Raw genomic sequence first — 15,894 nt, 5'->3', positions numbered from 1 at the left:
TGTTTTATTCAACATAAACATAGTTAGTATCACCAGACGCTGCACGTCTCATCAAAATGTTCTTGTCTCTGACCTTGACTCTGCTCTGAACCTGCTCTTGTAAAGTGCTAATCAGTGCGAAATGGACATGTAACTAATCAAAATGGCATGAACAGAATGTTCACAAGACTTTGCTCTCTGCTCTCCTCCTGTGTAGGTTTCTCCAACCCCCCCCCCCCCCCCATCATCCCTCCATCATGAGTGCCTGGGTTGTGAACAGGAAAGGTGGGCCGCAATATTGCCGCCACTTCCTGGCAGACAACAGCATCTTTCATGGTGAGTGACGCACACACACACACACACTGGTGGTGCGGATTCACAAAGAGTTTGGTTCGTTGTGTATTGGGGATATTTCATGTTTCATATTGTCGCTCGTTGTATTTACCTTGAACAGACACAAGGAGGCGACACACCTCAGCTGTTGTGGCTGTGTTGCAGTCAATACCTCTATTATGCAACAACAGTGAAAGACACAGCCATCATCATTTATGGTGCTTTTCCACTACAGGGCCAGCCCGGGTCGACCCGGGCTGGCCTGCTTCTTTGGCGCTATTCCATTTGTCGGCCCGGCTCGGGTCGGGTCGGCTCGGTTCTTTAGCTACCCTTCGCGAGCAGGAACTATAGGGCCGAAGGGTACCTTTTTGCCAGGCTGCGTGTGACGTGTGACGCTGCACACCGTTGGTTGGTCAATGGAAATCGTCATCCCATGTTCATCGATTTCATCACTAACCGCCATTTTTAAATACCACAACAGATTTCGCTCTAGGAAAATGTCACTTACTGTTTCTGTAATAACGTATTAATAAAGATTTGAACCATAACCATCGTATTATCTTAGTTTAATGTCATTTCAATGCATCATAGAACTTTTATTTACAACAAGCATAACAAAAAAATCGCTATTATGGCGATGTGCTGTGCCTATGCTGTTCCTCAGTCCAGCGCTTCATCATCCCCCTTGTAAAACTGCCATCTCCCCTTTCCATCCCCTTTATGTCATTTTATCAATGAACATTGTATTACTGTTATTTCAACATTTAAGCCTCTTTCACACATAGTTCCCTGTAACTTCAATGGAATCCCAAGCTGTGCCGTCCAGGCATTTTCGCCGTTCACTCATGAGTCAAATGCCGGTAGATTCGCGTCTTGCTCCCTATAACACATGTTGGCGTTTCCCTGGTTGCGAGATCTAAACTACTAGAACTGAAAGCGGCAGCTAACAGGCACGTAACATCCATATGCTGTATAAATAAATATATTTGACTACCAGCAAGACACCGGAGCACTCTATAACAAACGCGGAGATTGTATGAGCCCCGCGTCAGTCAGCCTTTTCGTAGAAATACATCGCTTCCCAATCCCTGGTTGCGAGATCTAAACTACAAATCTACTAGAACTGAAAGCGGCAAGTAGGCTAACAGGCACGTAAGATCCATATGCTGTATAAATAAATATATTTGACTACCAGCAAGACAGCGCTGCACTCGTATCTATAACAAACGCGGCGATTGTATGAGCCCCGCGTCATTCCAATGAGAGAAGCACACACAACACACAAAGCACACACAATGAGAGAAGCACAGCCTTTCCGTAGAAATACATCGCTCCCTGTATAACGTTATATATCTAACGTTACATGCTTTAAGGCTGATCTGTGCATGATGGTGCTGCATTTTGACATAATTCGTATCGCATTTCCCCCCGTTGTGCTGTGCTGTGCCGTTCCATAGTCCAGAGCTTCATCATCCCCCTTCTAAAACTGCCATCACCCCTTTCCATCCCTGGCGTCATTTTATCAATGAACGTGGTATTATACATATTTACATATTACATATTTGTTGTTATTTATGGAAGTGTCCGGTTGCTGGAGGAACCAGGACGCCGGCTACACTGCACAGTTTAGCCCGAAATAGAGAGAGTGCTTTATCCCGCTAATAGAATACAGTTCCAGTAATAACACTTTTATCTCTATATTGTAATCATTCTCTTCATCTGTTTTTAAATGTTGATCTATTTATATCGATCTATTCTTGCCAATTCCTTATTACCAGTGGAAAGGGGGAACGCTAAAACACTTTAGGACTTTCCGTTCAACGGAGGAATTTATAGAACTCGCATAGAGTTCATCTCGCATTTCCCCCGTTGATGTGACGAACTGAAAGCGGCAAGTAACAGGCACTTAACGTTACATGTTTTAAGGCTGATCTGTGCATGATAATGCTGCATTTTGACATAATTCTTATCGCATTTCCCCCCGTTGAGCTGTATAGCGGCACTTATTACAGTGAAGCGCTCTTATGACACGTAACTCCTCCTAAAGTCCCGGGTCGCTCCGTATAATGGAGAAGCGTTTCTGAAAGTACGGCACGGCACGGCACGGCTCGGATACAAATGCGGCCCGCGTCAGCCCGGTAGTGGAAAAGCGCCATTAGATTACCATTAAGATATAGCCTAGAAATAAATAAAATCTATGAATCTACCATTAAACAGCAATTTATCACAAAGTAAATACCTAATACTGCCTAACCACCACGCAATTCAAAGTTATATAAAGATGAACGTTTTACGTAAGTCACACAAATTCACTTACCCTCACGTAGCTTCAGTCTTCAGTGTCTGCAAGAGAATGTTTGCTTTCATCTTTTTCTCTGGTGTCTTGCTTTTACTCACCGTTTGTTCTGCCACTACATCCATGTGCAGTACAGATCAGCAGAATTAGCAGCAACAAGCTGAATAGCACAGATGAGATTCATTGTAGTGTTATTGGAACATGAAGCTGCATTACTACATATCTTTCAACAAAGAGGAAGAGGGGTATGAATTGTCTATCTATGCTTTTAAAGGTAGACGTGTCATTTCCAGTTGTGTCTACGTGTGTGTGTGTGTGCGCGTGCGTCTCTCTCTCTCTCTCTCTCTCTCTCTCTCTCTCTCTCTCTCTCTCTCTCTCTCTCTCTCTCTCTCTCTCTCTGTGTGTGTGTCTGTGTTGGACAGCCGGTGTGATGGAGCGTCAGATTAATTTAGCTCTCAGACTATGCTGCCCCCACTGCAGGAGATGGATTGACCTAACTGCTATGTATGCTCACACAGTCCTCTTACTCCATCTCTCTTTCCCTTCCTTCTGCTCTCTCCACTCTTATTCATCCCCCCCCTCCTTTCTCCCCCCCCCCCCCAGGTTTCTCCTCCCCTCCTCTCATATTCTTCCTCTCCCATGGCGCTGCTGTCTGCCCTCCTCTACTCACTCACTTTCTCCTTTCTTCTCGCCTTTTATCTCAAGTTTCCTCCTTACCTCCCTCCTAATTTCCTCACTCCTCCCTTCCTCCCTTCCTTCCTCTCTCTGCTCGCTCGATTCTCCATTCCCCTACAGTGTTTCCTCTGACCTTGCTCAACTCATCTTAACCCAGCCCGCCCGCTCGCTCCTCCACTGCCTGCCTGCCTGCAAATCTCCTTTAAATCTTTCTTGAATTTCTTACCCCTCACTTCTCTCCCCCACCCTCCCCTCCAGAGTCATCTCCCCATCATACACCCCCCCCCCACCCCCCGCCCGCGGCCCGCCTGGTGGTTAGTTTGTATTCAGGTGGAGGACATTAATCACACGGTTAGCGGGGAGGAAAGGAATGAGAGGAAGGAGAGAACGGAGAGAGAGAGATTTCCAGATCAGGCTGGTGGAGACCTGAAGCGTTTGACACCTAAATAAAGGTGGGCAGTGACTGGAAACTGCTCACACACACGGCGGACACGTGCGTTGCGTGTGCCTGTGTGTGTTTGAGTCTGTTTCAGTCTCGTTATAATCAGCTTTAATCTGGCCCATCTAACACGATGCCTCTGAGACCCACTCGCTGGGTAAGTGCCAGACAGACCAACGGCTCATTAGGGAAATTACTTTTAGTCAATAACACAAAACAGCTCCCTCTTCCAATCACACACACACACACACACGGACATGTACGTATGCACAGGCAGACGAGGACACATAAACGATTCTGTTAAACACTTGTCAGTGACACTAAAGACATTGTTAACTGTTAATGGCTGTTAAGCACCTCATGTTTATTTGCACCCCATTTGCACCGCCTGTTCGTTCTCTCTCTCTCTCTCTCTCTCTCTCTCTCTCACTCTCTCCCCCACTCTCTCCCTCATTCTCTCCCTCACTCTCTCCCTCACTCTCTCCCTCACTCTCTCTCTCTCACTCTCTCTCTCACTCTCTCTCTCTCTCACTCTCTCTCGCTCTCTCTCTCTCTCACTCTCTCTCTCCGTCTCCCAGCATAACAAATCAGCTCTCCCACATCTGTCAGGAAATAAAGCCACATGAAATATGAGTGATAAGCTTTGTCTGCTCTTTGCCTCCTTAACGCTCTGTATACTAACGTGTGTGTCGTGTGTGTGTGTGTGTGTGTGTGTGTGTGTGTGTGTGTGTGTGGGCGCGCACACTTGAGTGCCTGTGTACGTATGTACCTGCTGGTGTTTACGGGGATAACTGGGGACCTGGTATATATAGACTGGTTGTGCCAGTCTGATAAGGACTTTTCATAAATGTGATTATTTTTTATCACGCCCCCGGGCTGAAATATATGAGGTTTCACGTGGGGAGTACACCTTTCCTCCCGTCATTTCCTATATATGTAGCTAATTAAGATTTGGCTTCAGGAAATCATCCCATTGTTATTTTTATGATGGTCGCTCAAGCAGTTAATAGACGATACACTCAGCTGAACTTAGTTCACCGCCTGAAGTGTGTAAAGTGTGCGTGTCGAATGCGAGAGCCGTTAACGAAATACCAAACGTGTTTCTTCATGTGTTTTCAGTATCACACTTCTTATAATCATGTATATATGATAGATAGGCATTATTAAAAAATGTCTTAAAATCTCGCTATGTATAATATCTAGAGAGAGAGAGAGAGAGAGAGAGAGAGAGAGAGAGAGAGAGAGAGAGAGAGAGAGAGAGAGAGAGAGAGAGAGAGAGAGAGAGAGAGAGAGAGAGAGAGAGAGAGAGAGAGAGAGAGAGAGAGAGAGAGACGATGGCATCCTAAATGAAATGCTAAAATTCACAGACGTCAAATTCCAATTGGCTGTATTAAAACTCTTCAACATTGTCCTTAGCTTTGGGATCTTCCCCAATATTTGGAACTAAGGATTGATAACGCCGCTCCACAAAAGTGGAGATAAATCTGATCCAAATAACTACCGTGGGATCTGTGTCAACAGCAACCTTGGGAAAATCCTTTGTATGATCATCAACCACAGACTCCTACATTACCTCACTGTATACAATGTCCTAAGCAAATCCCAAATTGGTTTTTTACCAAAGTATCGTACAACAGACCATATATTCACCCTCAGCACCCTAATTGACAACCAAATAAACAAAAACAAAAGCAAACTATTCGCCTGCTTCGTAGATTTCAAAAAAGCCTTTGATTCAATTTGGCACAAAGGTCTGCTATTCACACTGTTGGAAAATGGTGTTGGAGGAAAAACCTACGACATCATAAAGTCAATGTACACTAACAACAAGTGTGCTGTTAAGATTGGCAAAAACCACGGAGACTTCTTTTCCCAAAGCCAGTTAGACAGGGATGCAGCTTGAGTCCAACCCTCTTCAACATCTATATCAACAGTTTGGCAAAAACATTAGAGCAGTCTGCAGCACCTGGCATCCCCCTAGTAGACACAGAAGTCAAATGTCTACTGTTTGCTGATGACCTGGTGCTGCTGTCCCCAACCAAAGACGGGCTACAACAGCACCTCGACCTTCTACCAATTCTCCCAGACCTGGGCCTTGACAGTGAATCTCACTAAGACGAAAATTCTGATTTTCCAAAAAAAGATCCAGCCTCCAGCACCACAAATTCAAATTCTTCCTAGATACAATTGCCCTAGAACATACAAAGAATTATACCTACCTCGGCCTAAACATCAGCACCACAGGTAGCTTCAACAAAGCTGTGAACGACCTGAGAGATAAGGCAAGGAGGGCTTTTTACGCCATCAAAAGGAACATCAAGTTAGACATCCCTATTCAAATCTGGCTCAAATTATTGGACTCCGTTATAGAACCCATTTCCCTCTATGGTTGCGAGGTCTGGGGTCCACCTGCCAACCAAGATTTTGCAAAATGGGACAAACACCAAATTGAGACTCTGCATGCAGAGTTCTGCAAATCCATTCTTCGTATCCAACGCAAAACACCAAATAACGCATGCAGAGCAGAATTAGGACGATACCCACTAATTATAAAAATTCAAAAGAGAGCGTTTAAATTTTACAACCATGTAAAAGAAAGTCACCCTGACACGCTCCACAACAAAGCCCTTACCCACAGAGAGATTCCCCCTCAGCCAGCTAGTTCTGGGACTCTCACAGTCACAAGCAGAGCCACCTATTAGACTAAACCAAATTATAAGAAAACAAAAAGAAAACTACCTGACACATTGGCAAGAATCAACCAAAAACCAGAGTAAATTGGAATGCTATTTGGCCCTAAACAGAAAATACACAGTGGCAGAATACCTGAGTACTGTGACAGACCCAAAGCTAAGGAAATCTTTGATTATGTACAGACTCAGTGAACACAACCTGGCCATCGAGAAAGGCCGCCACAGGCAGACCTGGCTCCCCAGACCAGACAGACTGTGCACCCACTGCACACAAAACCAGGTGGAAACAGAGCTGCACTTCTTAACTACCTGCCAGCTGTACAAGGACATCAGGGACACATACTTCCCACTGATCACCAACATCCAGGGAGACTTTGAGGACTTGACCAATGTCGAAAGGCTACCATTATCTGCTGGGTGAGGTACAGCAATGTGCAAACACAGCAGCAAGATTTGTTAGCTGCTGTGATAGAAAAAGGCAATCAAATGGGCTAAAACCACCATAAGAATTGAAACAAGTTTTATTTCATTTATTTATTCTAGTATGTAATCTATTTGTAATCTATTTATTTGATTTTTAATCTTGTATGTAATCTATTTATTTATTCTAGTATGTACATTACATTCTTTTTGTGAAATAGAGAGAGAGAGAGAGAGAGAGGAGGAGAGAGAGAGAGAGAGAGAGAGAGAGAGAGAGAGAGAGAGAGAGAGAGAGAGAGAGAGAGAGAGAGAGAGAGAGAGAGAGAGAGAGAGAGAGAGAGAGAGAGAGAGAGAGAGAGAGAGAGAGAGAGAGAGACAGACAGAGAAGTAGGTCAAATCATAAACCTCATCTCATAAACCTCATGTCCCAGCCAGAGGTCCGGCGCCAGGTCCCCACGTCAGAACCGGTGACATGAACACTAACAGCAAATGTTTCTAAAAAAACCTACGATTCTATTAGTCTAGAACCCAGGGGTTTACAGTAAAAAAAAAAAAAAAAAAACAGGCTACAGAATAACATAGCAGCGTATAAAGTGGGTTCTACGGATGGTGTGTGTGTGTGTGTGTGTGTGTGTGTGTGTGTGTGTGTGTGTGTGTGTGTGTGTGTGTGTGTGTGTGTGTGTGTGTGTGTCTGTGTCTGTGTGTCCGTGTCCGTGTCCCCTAACGCTTCAGCATCAGTATGCCCCTCACTCACTAGGCTATAGCCTCATATAAGCTCTGTGCTTATGACACCTACTCCCTAGGCTTGTCTTATAGCTATCGCGCGTCATTTGTGGAGAGAGAAAAAAATCGGCTTATCGCACGCCTTCATTCATCCCCGGGCACAAGGGGTGAGAGAGGATTGTCAACTCATCCACCACCGACGCTACAAACTCTCTCCTCACGCACAGGAGTCGCGCGTGCGTGTGTGCGCGCGCATGTGTGTGTGTGTGTGTGTGTGTGTGTGTGTGTGTGTGTGAGAGAGGTGTTTTCTCACAGTTGCACGTTGGCTCGCGCGCTGACAGGATATACAGACAGCTTCATAGGAGCGGTGTGTGTGTGTGTGTGTGTGTGGTGCCACGGGGTCCGTTTGGTGACTACGTGGATACTACCTGTAAGCGGTCCGTTTGTTTTGAAGTCAACGTTTGGAGTGGCGAGGGACATTTCCTTGCCTCTGATGGCATTCTAGGGTGCATCTTGTAAACTAGGGGACAATAAAACCTCTATGCGGGAAGGATATCCAAAGTGGATGGGGAGGATTCCGTGAGACCATTACGCCAAAAAAGAGAGACCTCGTTCCTTTTCTCTCCGGAGAGGGATTTGGTTAAAGATATGCAAACACGAAACTCGAGCTAAATGGCAGAAGTTGAAGTGACCAAAAGCATCACTTTTGAAAGGGGTAAGTTATGATGATGCTTGGATGCTTGTTTTAGCTTCTTTAGGCCACTTGGAGACTTGGTATATTACAAGTCTTAGGGCGTCTGCTACATGATTGAAATGAGCTGAGCTGCTTTAAATTACTCAATACAACGATACATTATCAACAATGCTAGTTGTTTTGTGTGATAGGATATCAGTGCCATGTCCCTATGCGTTTGCCAGGCTATTTATTAAAATAAGAGATTTGGTGAGGCTGCATTCTCATTGTATGCACCCAAATTGTAGAATGCACTGCCAGTTTACATTAGGGATGCAACCTCAGCAAATATTTTCAAGTCAAGACTAAAAACTCATCTTTTTAGTATTGCCTTTAAATAACTAAATTATTAAATTATGATTATATAAAGATTAAAGCACTTTGAGCTGCAGGAAAAGTGCTATACAAATACATGTTATTATTATTATTATTATTATTATTATTATTATTATTATTATTATTTCGTGTGGAAAATGGAAATGTAGCAGAAGATAAACCCATCAATTTCAATTGTTTCACTACAACAGCTCTCTTAGGATTAGGCCTTTATTAAGTATTAGTAGAATGAATGGCGGAAAAGCGCTCCTCTGCTCTCTCTGTTTGTTTACCGAATCACCGACATTCAGTTTTGAAGTGTTTTCGGGAGATGAGCAGTTTGCGAAAGAACCGTAGAAAGCACGCACCACGCACGCATCCACGCACGCCTACACGTCTCCGCTTCTCTGCAGCGAGGCAGCGCGAACTGGTGAGACTGGAGCGCTCGCGGGGAGCTGGTTGAAACAGATTAGGACGCAGTCTGCTTCTGTCGCGAGGGGGCCCCCCAACAAAAAGGCGCTTTCTGCGCTCTTACGGCATTTGACAGCTGGATGCGCGCTCGCAGCCTATTCGCTCTGCTGATGTTATTGAATGAGATTGTGTTATGTCAGAATATCCACGAATAGACAAAGCCAATTCAGTCCCAACTGTCGAGGCATGCGTTTGACTAAAGCGATTTGTTATGTATAGTTAACACATTTCGTTGTACTGTCAAATGTGCAATGACAATAAAGCTTTCTGATTCTGTACCTTTTAAACACATGGGAGTAACAAGGCAATATGCGTGTGGTACAGGCTACTTGTAGTTGCAGCACAATTATTCCCCCCCCCCCCCCTCCCCTCAACCAATAGTAGGCAATTTGTTTAGACTGGTTCTCACCATATTTGGGGTGTGGTTTATCAGGACATTAAAATCCATTCTTTAATAAGCTCCATCTGTTGTTTTCTCAAGCCAAGGGAGGAGGTGTCATCATGATTAGACCCCAGAGGCCAAGTCTAGTGCTCATAGATAACCACCAGCTTTTCAGAACGGTTGTTATGATATAGTGTTTTGACGGGTGACAAACAGCGGTGTGTGTGCTCTGTAAACGACCGTCTGGCTGTAACGGTCTGCCTACACCTTTCATGGTCCTCTGGTCATTAATCATTGTTGATCCATTAATCCATAAATCCATAAATTACACAAGTCTGTCTATCTGTTGGAGCTTGAGGTTTCAAGCTATATATTTTCAAGCCTGGTTGATATAAATAGGTTTAGCGTCAGTGTCCGAATTAAGGGGGAGCAAGGGAGAGCTGAGCCAAAAGGCAAAAGCATCAAAAGTATTGTTAGGAGGGAGGGGGGGGGGGCTCCACTGCAGCCGGGGCAGCCCAAACAATCTGTCAATGTTATGCACACTTCACTATGTATTAAACACATTTTACAGATCCGGTACCCGCTCCTGTGTCTGAGCAGCTGGCAGTACAGTACTTCAGTACCTAGCTTAACTCACCCAGTTGCATCTGCTGAAACCAAATCTGGCCAACAAAGTTATTTTAAATGATGGTTGGAAGGTATGATTATCATTGTGTTATAAATAGTTACCTAGGGAGCCAGAAAGCTAACTCCATATTGGAGCTGAGTGTTTGAGCACAGTGCTGAGACTGATCTAGTGCTCTCCTGTAACCTGCTGGCTTGCTGAGTTTGATTCCTGGCAATAAATCAAGAGGTGCTGTGTCTTTTTTCCCCCCGCGAAGGACAATAATGGCTTCATCGAAGAGGGGAAAAAACGTGAAACACCCTCCAAATCTCTGGTTGAAGACTAGTCAACAGTATAATTGCATACGGAGATCTAAATATTAACAATACCTTACTTACTACACTTTGCTGTACTACTAAACATTGCACCACGGTGTGTACTTCATCTGTTGGAAGAATTCCAATTGGAAGTTTTTGAGAAACACAGGACTCTGCAACTGGCTTCTCCAGTGATGGTTGCTAGTGAAGATCTCTAGTGATCGTTTCTAGTGAAGATCTCTAGTGATGGTTGCTAGTGAAGATCTCCAGTGATCGTTGTAGTGAATATCTCTAGTGATCGTTGCTAGTGAAGATCTCTAGTGATCGTTGTAGTGAAGATCTCTAGTGATCGTTGCTAACAAAGCCTGACGTAGACAAACACATGGTGCTTGTCTATGCCAGCGATCGCAGCAAGTATCCTTTAATCCTGTAACACCGTGGCTTGATCCTCAATGATCGTCACCAAAAGACATAACACTAGTAAAATTAGATTGTCTGGCCACTGACGGTTGTGGTCTTTGACTACAGAGCACATTACTGGCCATGCCTAGTAGATTAAGCCTTTGCCATATCCTGTTGGCAAGCAAACACAAACATCTCTTCAGTCAGTCAAGATGTTGTGGTGATTTTATACCCAACCTTCCAGTGTATGACTGAGTGGGGGGGTTTCACGCCTAGTGGTTGGTGGTCTGCCTCCAAACCCCTGCCTGACCGTGCCACTCTTCCACCTCGGCAGGCCACCTGGCACCGCTGCCTCTACGTGGATGCAGCAGTCGTGCTACTCTTATGTCTTTTCACTGTCCTGACACTGCGCTGGTGGAACAAGCTTCGCACTGCTGTCAGGTCTGCAGAGTCACTACCTATTTTCCGCCGTTGACTGAAGACCCATCACTTCAGTCTACATCTTAACTGTCCCTCCTAAAGACCTCTTCATCCCCACTACCCTCCTGTACAGTTTCTCTACTCTAAATAAATGTATTAAAAAAGGGGTAATTCTTCCTTCTTCTAGCATTGTGACTGCCAATGGCCCCTGGTCCTAGCATATATTTATTTTTCTTATGATGACTGATGGATAGATGATACACTTACTTAGACAAGTGTATTTGTTGTAAGTCGCTTTGGATAAAGGCGTCTGCTAAATGTCACAAATGTAAATGTAATGCCTAGAGTAGTGGTCACCAACCCGTCGATCGCGATCGACTGGTAGATCTTTGAGACTTTCCCTGTAGATCTTTGATTGATAAAAATAAAATAAAAAACACATTTTTAAATAAATAAAAATAAATACACAAAGAGCCTATGTTTTGCACGCGCCTCTCTCTCTCTCTCTCTCTCTCTCTCTCTCTCTCTCTCTCTCTCTAGCAAACTGTTGTGTCGCAAATGCTGCATGAAAGTGACCAATCAGATAAGAGAATAGTACTGCTACGTGACTCGCAAAAAAAACATTTGTCAAAATGGTTTTCCAGGATTCTACAACAAAGGTGGATTTCTTCACTCTTTTGCACTTAAAGGAGAAAACGAGGGGTGTGGATATTTACAATGAGTTAAAAAAATATGTCGGTGAAAATGACATACCCATTCATAAACTAGTGGCGATTACTACTGACGGGGCCCCAGCAATGCGCGGTGCGCGCAATGGATTTATTGGACTGTGTCGTAATGACCCTGATTTTCCCTCCTTCGTCAATTATCACTGTGTGATCCATCAGCAGGCCTTGGCTGGTAAGGTGTTGGACTTCTCCCATGTAATGACACTGGTGGTGAAACTAGTCAACTCGATTCGAGCGAAAGCGCTTCAGCACCGCTTATTCAAAGCGTTATTGGACGAGCTCGACGCTGCTTACGGAGACCTGCTTCTCCATGCTGATGTGCGGTGGTTGAGTCGCGGCAAAGTGCTGCAGCGATTTGTCGACTTGCTGCCCGAGATCAAGACGTTCCTGTCGACAAGGCAAGTGGTAGTAAATATTTTCATAAGCAAAGGACTTAAATTGGTGTGGAAAGATCTTTACCTTTTCTTTTTACTGTTTCCCCCTGCTTTTATATTCATTCTATGCATGTATATGTTTTTATATATGTTTTTATTCACTTTATGTTCTTATTCCTGTTGTAAAGCACTTTGAGCTGCATTTCTTGTATGAAAGGTGCTATATAAATAAAGCATTACTTACTTAGGCCTACTTACTTACAAGGAACGAGGAGCACAAGGAACTGGCAGACGATGCGTGGCTACTGGACCTGGGGTTCCTGACAGACATAACCGCAAAACTGAACGCACTCAACTACGAGCTGCAGGGAAAAGCCCGACACCTTCCCCACATGATAAGCACAGTAAATGGGTTCAAGGCCAAGCTCGGTGTTTGGACCACACACACCTAAAGAATGGGAGGCTGACACACTTTCCCAACCTGGAGAAAATGGCACAGGCCTTGGAAGACAATGATGCTTTTCACCCTGAGCAGTACTGTGCTCCCCTGGACAAACTGGCAACAGAGTTCAATCGGCGTTTTGGTGAGTTAGATGTCATGGGAGATATTGCTGCATTTGTCTCAAACCCATTTGTGCCCATTGATATAGAGCAGGTAGCAGCCAAATTCCAGCAAGTATTTACTTTGCCAAGTGGAGTTGACATGGAGATGGTTGATTTACAAAATGACATAGAGCTGAAAGCCAGGTCAAGGGACAGTGACTTTTGGGGACTTGTCAGCAGAGAGAAGTTTCCTCTTCTCACTGCATGTGCACTAAGAGTGAGTGCCTACTTTGGATCCACATATCTCTGTGAAATGTCATTTTCACAGATGAAAATAATCAAATCAAAGTACAGGAGCCGCCTTACTGACAGGCACCTCACAGACTGTCTCAGACTGGCAGTCAGTAGCTATGAGCCAAACTACAAAGCACTTGTAGACAGTATCCAGTCACAACCATCACACTGACTTGAGTGAGTAACATGACTGTTTTGATGTGAAAAGTAATGCTGCATAAGATGACTGCACTTAGCACTGACTGAGACACAAGTACACATTACAGTTCTACTTTATAAAATGCTATACTTGTAAATATGTTTGTCAATGTTAATAATATGAGAAAGTACACATTTTACTTTTGCTATACTTGTAAATATGTTTGTCAATGTTAATAATATGAGAAAGTACACGTTTTACTTTTGTTTTGATGTGAAAAGTGATGCTGCATAAGATGACTGCACTTAGCACTGACTGAGAAAGTACACATTACAGTTCTACTTTATAAAATGCTAATTGTAAATATGTTTGTCAATGTTAATAAGTAAGAATAATAATTAAGTCAGTCAAGTGTCAAAATGTCAAGAATGTCAGCTAACGTTACTATGAACAAAATGATTTTATCATACATTCCTCCATTCCATCATTCCATGCCTTTATTTTTTTGTGTTGTAATGAAATGACATAATCAAACTTTGAATTGAATTTCAGTTATGTACAATTCTTAAAGCAAGACAGCTGCCTGATATGCTTGATACAGTCTTTTTTTTTTTGTTGCATCAATTTTAATGTTGGACCAATGCATTGCATCTAATTAAAATACAGGCAAATAAACGTCATTAAGTTTAAAGTACTATCTTGGCTGTCTTTTTCTCTCAACGCTTCAATAGGTAGATCTTGCCTTCACCAAGGCCGAGGTCAGGGATCTTGGGCTTAAAAAGGTTGGTGACCACTGGCCTAGAGCTACATCAACTGCTAGATCAACTCACTACAAAATGTTTTGGCTAAGTATGGAGCAGGGTGGGAAGTGTAGTGTTGTTAGAGGCTTGGAGCAGGGTGGGAAGTGTAGTGTTGTTAGAGGCTTGGAGCATGATGGGAAGCTTGTTGTGCCATTGTGGCAGAGCGTTCTCTGCGACAGAAGCTAGCAGGGTTAGTCGGGTCTGGTTGAAGAGTCCTCACACACTATTCCCCTGTGGGTAGTATGGCGTGGTGCAGCTCGTAAAGGGTACACAACTGCCCCAGAAGGAAGGATTTGAAAGATGTGCTGTCAGCATTCGTTCTGGCCAATCAAAGGTCTGTAATCAGGCCTTCGTAGCTGGTGTTTGGTGGGAACAGCTAAGGCATACTGGGAGAAGAAGTCGGATATGACGAAGGTGTACTGGAAGGGTATTGGTCGGCTGGTCCGCCAAGGGAGGAGTTTCAAACCACGGTCCTGCAGGCCATCTGTTTTCTTGACCAATACCACAAGACCAGCCCAAGCTCTCCGGCCTAGCTCCAGTCTCTCTGCCTTCTGATTGGTCCTTAGATATTCTACAGTCTAAGCAGTGTGTTTTGTTAGTGGGATCCTGCCGGCTGGGCCAAATGTCAAGAGGCACAGTAGGTAACCAGGTTAGTAGGATACACTAACGCAACTTACAGGTTCTAGGATCCAATGACAAACACAACTAGTATAGGTGGTACACTCAGGAAAAGGATCTTTATTAAACAGCAACAGAGTACAATCCAAAATGTATTGTGGGCCTAAAATCAGAAAGGACTTCCTGAACAGTGTGCAGTCTATTCATACCACATGAAAGGGTAAACCTAGTGTGATATCCTGGCATTCTATACATGGCCTACTCAATTTCAGTAAATATCGCATCCTGCAACATGTTCTAATCTTGTCTGATGAAAACACCTACTAAATAGGTCGCAGTATGAGCATTCAGACACGGCATTAGTCTTTGATATCAAAGCCCTCCTGTGTTGTTGCCCTGGTGGTTAGTGGATGTTTAACTCCTCACTCCCAGACCAGAGAATAATACTATCTGCCTTTCATGCTGCCCCCCCCCCCCATGCTGTCCACAGTCAGGTGCATTCCCCACTCCTAGAGAGCACTACCAAACGGCCTCGCGTCCTGCAGTGTGCGTTGGTGTGTTCCTTTCTTTTGAATATGTGAGAGGATTCACATTTCTACCCCCTGTGGAGAGTGCACCTGTCTGCAATGGGGGTAAAACCCATATCTAATCAGTACATATTGTAATTTTGGCATCATATTCACCTCTTGATTAAGTGTGTGTGTGTGTGTGTGTGTGTGTGTGTGTGAAGAACAAGTGTCGCTAATCCCCTCCGCAAGGAGGAAATGTTTTTTTCATGTAGAATGTGTTTTTCTTCCCCCCTTTCCTCCTCTCCTGATGGTGATAAATCTCAGCTCTCTCTCTATCTCCTTCTCTTTTTCTCTCTCTCTCTCACTCACTCACTCACACACACACACACACACACACACACACACACACACACACACACACACACACACACACACACACACACGCGCGCACACACCCTGCTTCAGGGCACAGAGGCAGATAGAGGCCAGGGGAGGGAATACGCTCTCATCTCCTCTTTCTACCATAACTTTCACTACCCCTCTCCTCTTCTCTCTTCTCTATTGAGGATTCTATTGATCTATTGATCCTGTTTGCATTTCATTGTCCAATCCACGGAAACAATTGTCTTGTGCATTTTCTGTTTATTCCATGTGTGTATTGACAATAGAATAGAAACGACAATTTGT

The 15,894-nt window shown here is 44.1% G+C and overlaps 1 protein-coding gene across 1 annotated transcript in view; it reads left to right on the top strand.

Annotated features, from left to right (window-relative positions):
- Positions 1-236: 236 nt before the first annotated feature.
- Positions 237-15,894, top strand: part of plch1 (phospholipase C, eta 1) — a gene marked incomplete at both ends in the record, with an annotated part of 76,840 nt that continues 61,182 nt past the window's right edge. The window contains one exon of the mRNA XM_080531685.1: positions 237-315. Coding sequence (XP_080387811.1) covers positions 237-315 — 79 coding nt within the window. The remainder of the gene's footprint in view (positions 316-15,894) is intronic.

Source organism: Nansenia antarctica (genome assembly GCF_963989245.1).
Source record: "Nansenia antarctica genome assembly, chromosome: 5".
Lineage (NCBI taxonomy): Eukaryota > Metazoa > Chordata > Actinopteri > Argentiniformes > Microstomatidae > Nansenia > Nansenia antarctica.
The sequence above is the reverse complement of the archived record's forward strand: the minus strand, read 5'-3'. Positions and strand labels throughout refer to the sequence as shown.